This window comes from Triplophysa rosa, linkage group LG8 (genome assembly GCF_024868665.1).
Source record: "Triplophysa rosa linkage group LG8, Trosa_1v2, whole genome shotgun sequence".
Lineage (NCBI taxonomy): Eukaryota > Metazoa > Chordata > Actinopteri > Cypriniformes > Nemacheilidae > Triplophysa > Triplophysa rosa.
This window is the reverse complement of record NC_079897.1, coordinates 16927073-16933072: the sequence shown is the minus strand read 5'-3', so window position 1 is coordinate 16933072 and position 6000 is coordinate 16927073. Positions and strand designations below refer to the sequence as shown.

At 39.3% G+C, this 6000-nt stretch overlaps 1 protein-coding gene across 2 annotated transcripts in view; it reads right to left on the bottom strand.

Annotated features, from left to right (window-relative positions):
- Positions 1-2730: 2730 nt before the first annotated feature.
- The window catches only part of nbeal2 (neurobeachin-like 2), a 54359-nt gene continuing 51089 nt past the window's right edge, over positions 2731-6000 (bottom strand). For both annotated transcript variants that reach the window (XM_057339471.1, XM_057339472.1), the window contains one exon: positions 2731-5260. In XM_057339471.1, coding sequence (XP_057195454.1) covers positions 5156-5260 — 105 coding nt within the window. In that variant the 3' untranslated portion in view covers positions 2731-5155. The remainder of the gene's footprint in view (positions 5261-6000) is intronic.

The following is a 6000-nucleotide window of genomic DNA, read 5'->3' as shown; positions in this document are numbered from 1 at the left end:
TTACAATTATTGTTATAATTTCTATGTTGTTAGCCACCCATGTCATTAAATAAATTCAATGTAGAACAAAGATTACACACTTATTACACTGTTTATATGATGGTTTTACAGGATTTTCACAGTACCGGAGTCTGTTACCATGGTAAAAGACTGGACTATAAACACAGATTAAACAGACAGCTCAGTCAGCTCAGTCAGAGATAAAAAGGGACACAACAGTGGCTAACCTTTCTCAGATCTGAGGGATTTCTGAGTCGAGTCGTAAAACTCAGCAGGAGCTCTCAGACTTCAGAGAGAAACAAATGGAGACTTCCCTCCATACAATGATAACAGGCCTTCAAAGCAATACTCACAAGATATGAAGGGAAAAGTTACTCAATTAATTCCTCAGCAATTCGTTCCACTTTTTCTCCCTGTCACTGCGTGTTAATAAGGTGCTTAAGTCAGCGTGTAGGGAAAAGTGTGATTTTATCATTTATTTATTCAAGTTTATCAGTCCACTTTAGTTGTTTATATACAATTGTTGTTTTACATTCATATTGCATGTTGTTGAACATTTAGATCATGATCGAAATTTTGTGATTTTTATCATCACTATCTAAAAACACTATAAACCCTTCGAAGCAGCACTAGATACAGAGATGCAAAACTTTTGGTCATTTGTTACCCCCGTGTGAATTTACAGATCACAGCAAAGAAATAATAAAACTGATGGAAGATGATTGGGGTTGGGGGGAGCTCTTGGTTGTTTGCAGGTTGTTGTAGTTCAGGAACTACCCAGACAACAAGTGATTGTCAGGACGTTTTATCCCTCGGCCTTCCCCCACATCTTCTTTTTGGGGGTGGAGTGGAAATGCCTGACTCTACTCAGAGCAAGGTGTCAAAACCCTCCTCCCATTGTCTGCCACACAGATCAGAGCAGAATTGCCACCATAACCACCACGTCCCATCTCCTCGGAGTCCTGGTGCATGTAGTGACTGGAAGAGGTGCATTCCATCCCTCCATGCCAGAGTCGACCCCCCTTCAACTGTCCACTCAAACGTACCCCTCGGGGTGTTTATGGGTCAGCCAACAGGATGCTCGGCCCATCGAGAGATCAAAGGATTTCAGCTCTGATAAATGTGCTGTAACGGTGACCTCTTCAACCCTAATAGGGTTTAACACGTCAGGACAGGAGGAGGGAATAAAAGCCGGAGAATTTTCAGGGAATTGATTGAGAACGGAGAGGAAATGTAAAAATACTTTGAAGACCTGCATTTAGGGGTGAAACTGATGGTGAAAAAGTGTATAATCAGTTATGACACATCCAAATTTAGGCCCGGTTTCATAGACAACACTGTAAAAAAATCTGTAATTTTCTGTAAACTGGAAAAACCGAAATATACTGTAAAAAATTGTTTTTGGTGCAGTGCAGAGCTCTCCTGGTGCATGATAATGCCCGGCCTCATGTGACCAGAGTCTGTAGGGAGTTTATGGATGATGAAGGCATTGATGACATTGACTGGCCCTCACGTTCCCCAGACCTAAATTCAGTTGAGAACTTCTGGGATCTCATGTATCCGAAAGCCGTCAAGCAGCACCATAGACTGTCCAGGAGCTCACTTATGCTCTGATCCAAGTCTGGGAGGAGATCCCACAGGACACCATGTGCCATCTCTTCAGGAGTATGCATTGTTGGTAGTTTACGGGCATGTAGGGCCATGTACATTCCTGACTAACATTATGAATTACTGTGAATCGGTTGAATCAGCCAGTATTTCCACTTTTTTACAGTGATTTTACTGTAATTCCTGCCCTGAATGAGTTTATGATTTGGGCTTTCATTGACCATTGACAAAATTATGCAGAGTATATAAGTGAAGAGTTTTAACCTGGATATTTCGTTCATTGAGATCTAATACAGTGTGATTTACAGTAGGTATTCCCTTAATTTTTTTGAGCAGTAGGACTACAACATCTGTAAAACTGATTTAAATATCATAAAATGTGTTTAATAAAGAGTATTACAGTCCATACAGTGTAACTCCATGCATAATTCAAGTAGACAAATAATGTTAACCTTGTGAATAAACATGCACATATTATGTCTGGCCCACTTTGTCAATGTAATTTTTAGTAAATGTTGGAAGTCCTTTTTTTCTTTATGTACTCTACTCTATCAATGTACTCTACTCTATTATGTACTCTACTCTTTCAAAATAGTTTACAATCTTACATTATTTTTACAGTATTGCTAATATAGATTTTATGACAAATATGATACACATACGTGTTTAATAGCACTATAAACATTAAAAATCTACAATTATTTTGACAGTTAGTATCTTCGATTTAAAGCGAACTGAAAAATGCAACATTATTTTAGTATTCTGTACATTTTGTGATTTCTTATTTATTCTCTACTGTCTGCCCTGATGTGTATTTACTGTAAAGCTGCTTCGCAATAATACAAAACTGTAAAAAGAGCTACAAATAAGTTAAGACTAACCGCAGATGTAGTTTAACATTTAAACTACGGACAGTCTTAACAATTAACAATGAAGAGTTTATTTGCGAAAACAGACAACCCCCTTTTTAAAAAAAAATTAGATAGATTAGATAGAACTACAGTTAGATAACTGTATTTTTTTTGAGAATTTTTTACTTAATCAAAACAACCCAACTGCAGTTTGATTGATATAACTTGGAATGCACAAGAGAAAAAAATACATGATTTTTTTGAGAAAAACGGAGTTGTGTGTTTTTGCAAATGAACTCTTCATATCAGCTATTCTGTAATTTCTGTAATTATTTTGCTTAGGTCTGTGCTATTTCTAGTAAATACCACATGGCTTGATATTTTGCTTTGAAAACTAAATGCATTCCAGGGCAAATCAATTTATATAGACTTTTATATTTATTCAAAAGTAGCAATATGCATGTACACAACTGCATAACTCACACAAACAGGAAAGCTGTGAAACAGAGATGGGCAGAAGACATGTGCAACAAAGATCTCATTTAAAGTCGACTCTTTCATTAAAACAATACAATTCAAATCTGCCTGACAACATCAAATAGTTCACACTGAACAGTGTTTTCGCAGAGTGATTAGTCATAAGCGGTTTATAAAAAGGATGTCTTATGGCTTCAGTTTCCGAACACACAAGTTTTCAAACAGCATCATTCGATTTCCATGATCATTTAAAAAGACATTGTGCAAGAGTTTGTGCATATGTACCAAAGGATTACCGGAAATACAGTGAACAAATAATGCATTATTTTTAAGAATGCTTCCCTTAAACTACACCAACATACAGTATAAGTTTCTCAGGTGGCAGTGTTTGACTACAGGAGTGCAGTGATAAAGACTTCTGAGGGAAAAGTGGTATTAAACAGTGTAGCTGCTGGCCGATGTGTCGCAGCGTTTCTTTATCTTTCCTGTGACTTTGCCATCCAGCAGCATTTTGAATGCATCCAGTCTATTCAAGTCAGCAAAATGTGTCCTCTAACTTTCCCATGTGTCTCACAGACACTGCACACACAGCTCAGCCTTCAAAGCATTCAGTGCATCAATAAAAAATAATTCAGACACAAAATTCCAATGGTTACAGAGTTGTGGTCCCAGCCAACAGACACATTCACACGACAATTAAGACAAGCTGGTGTGTGTTTCACATATTACAAATAGTTACACGATTCTAATGAAGGACAGCGGCCGAGGCACTTATTTGTAGAAAAAAAGAGCAAAATGAGACAGAAGGCATAAGAAGAACTATCGGATTAGGCTGTAAATGAGTGCATTTATTTGCAGGTGGTGCAGGCCTCATATAAGACCGCACCCAAGCATGTGCCAAAACCATTACGACCAGACCCAGACAGAATCTGCTGACATTTATGATGTTTTCTGAGTGCTGATTTCAGGGGAAAATGTGAGGAATGGCTTTAGATACAGTAAAATGTGCTAAATGAAACTTACCAGACTAGACACTTTGCAGAAGGCATAATTAATAAGCTAAAACATTTGATAAACACATGAGGGACAGAGGGTGTGTCGAGCCCGTTTCCATGCAAATATGCAGGCACAGACTCCGCGTGGGCCTGAAATGTGGCCGCAACATCAAAAGACGCCAAAAGCAGATGAAACCAATTTTTCTGTTTTCACATCAAGTGCAATTTCCGCTGTCCAGTGAAAGAACTCACTGCACTCATTGTATAGGAAAAGATTTTTTGGGGAGTTTTGGCGACTGCGAGAATGTCCGTCAATCCCTCAGAGACAGGAAAGGCACTTCCTCTATATAACAGGATACGAGAGATTCACACAATGAAGGAAAACCAGTGTGCCAATGGAGAAAAGGAAAGAGTTTGTATCAGCAGGACCAAACCAAGTGATCAGAAAGAGTTCGTTCGTTTTTTCATAATGCAATAACAACAACTATTACGATATACAATCACACGTTTTAAGGCACCAGAGGTACTGAATCAAGTCTTAAGACTTAGCAGGGCTCAAAGCACATCACATCATTACACAAAAGTGAAAAGCACTTGTTCCTATTCAGGTGCATTCATAATTATTGCGTTACTCTAAAAATCTGCAAGTAACACTAACACCCGCATCCATACACATAAACAGAGTTAAAATGCTTGTCCTACAGAAAATATTCAGGCTGTTTAGACAACAGCACTTATTTAGGAAAGTATTCAAGTGTCAGACAAAGTACCAGCGACACAGTGCTGACCACAGAGTGACCAGCAAGGCAAAAATCAGCATAGTAAGATCTGTTATACTAAACAATGGCTCAGGTGATGACGATTTGTCACCCAGTGACTGAAAGTTCACCACTCTGAACTTCAGTGCCTTGAGCTCCAGCCAGCGAGAAGGCAGTCTGTGATTCACAGGATAGCACACACTGCTTTTAAAAAGTCAAAGTTCAGCCGGGAGACGTCAAGACTGGCGACAAGCTGTCAACGTTCACCGAGTCTGAAGGTGACAGCTCGATTCCAATGATCTTTGGACTGTCTACTTGTTAAAAGCAGTATAAATCATTGCATTTTAAAGAAGAATTTTCTTTTCCCTTTGCTCTCTGGAGTGTTTCTGGACCTGCACTGCAGGACCGGTGACGGCGAGCCACGTCTCTTCTGCAGGTAAAGGCACGTGGAGAGCATGTTGGATGCTTATTTTCCATCAGGCTCGACAGGGTTGTACTCCGTCTCTCCTGATGACACCTGGGAGATTCTGCGCGTGGAGCCCCACAGTCGACGGGAAACCGAAGATCGAACCTGAGAACAAAATATTTGAATATTGAAAAGATATGGATTCAACCAAGGCATAATGAATACATGAATTTGAAGAATATGGGCTTGAACGGGGGGCTGTTGGTTCAGGTCCAAATTTCAGTCTTATCGCAGCTGGAATACACTACAAGATTTTTTAAATCTGAACAGATTTTTTTTAACTAGACATCACACACTTGCAGACTTTTTGAAAGTTTCAGATAGAAACACACTAACTGATCAAATCTGCAGACTGGCACAGACTTTCTGCAACAAGTCCAGACTGAAAATCTGGGCAAAATCTGAGCAAAAGTCTTGTAGTGTATTTTAGCCTTAAGGCTCTAAACGGCACCAGCCGATGAATAAGAGTGTTGTCTAGCGAAGAAAAAAATACATATATACAAATTGTAAACATAAATATATGGCTTGCACTGCCTCGGAGTGCCTCCATGTAGCGCGTCCACGACTTCACGTACAACGTAATCACGTTGGAAAGGTCACGCGGAAGTTCCGACCCACAGTGTTTACGAGTGTGGAGAAAGGCCGTTCAAAAGTACTTGGATGTTGAATGACAAGTTATGTCTTTATGCAAGATTATTGTTTAAAGATTATTGGTCAGTTCGTGTGCATATCAGGGATGTTTAAATATTTTGAAATCTACGTCACGAGTAACCTTTCCAACAGGATTGCGTGATACGGAAGTCGTGGACATGCATAGTGGAGGCAAAGCAAGCCGTGTATTTGTG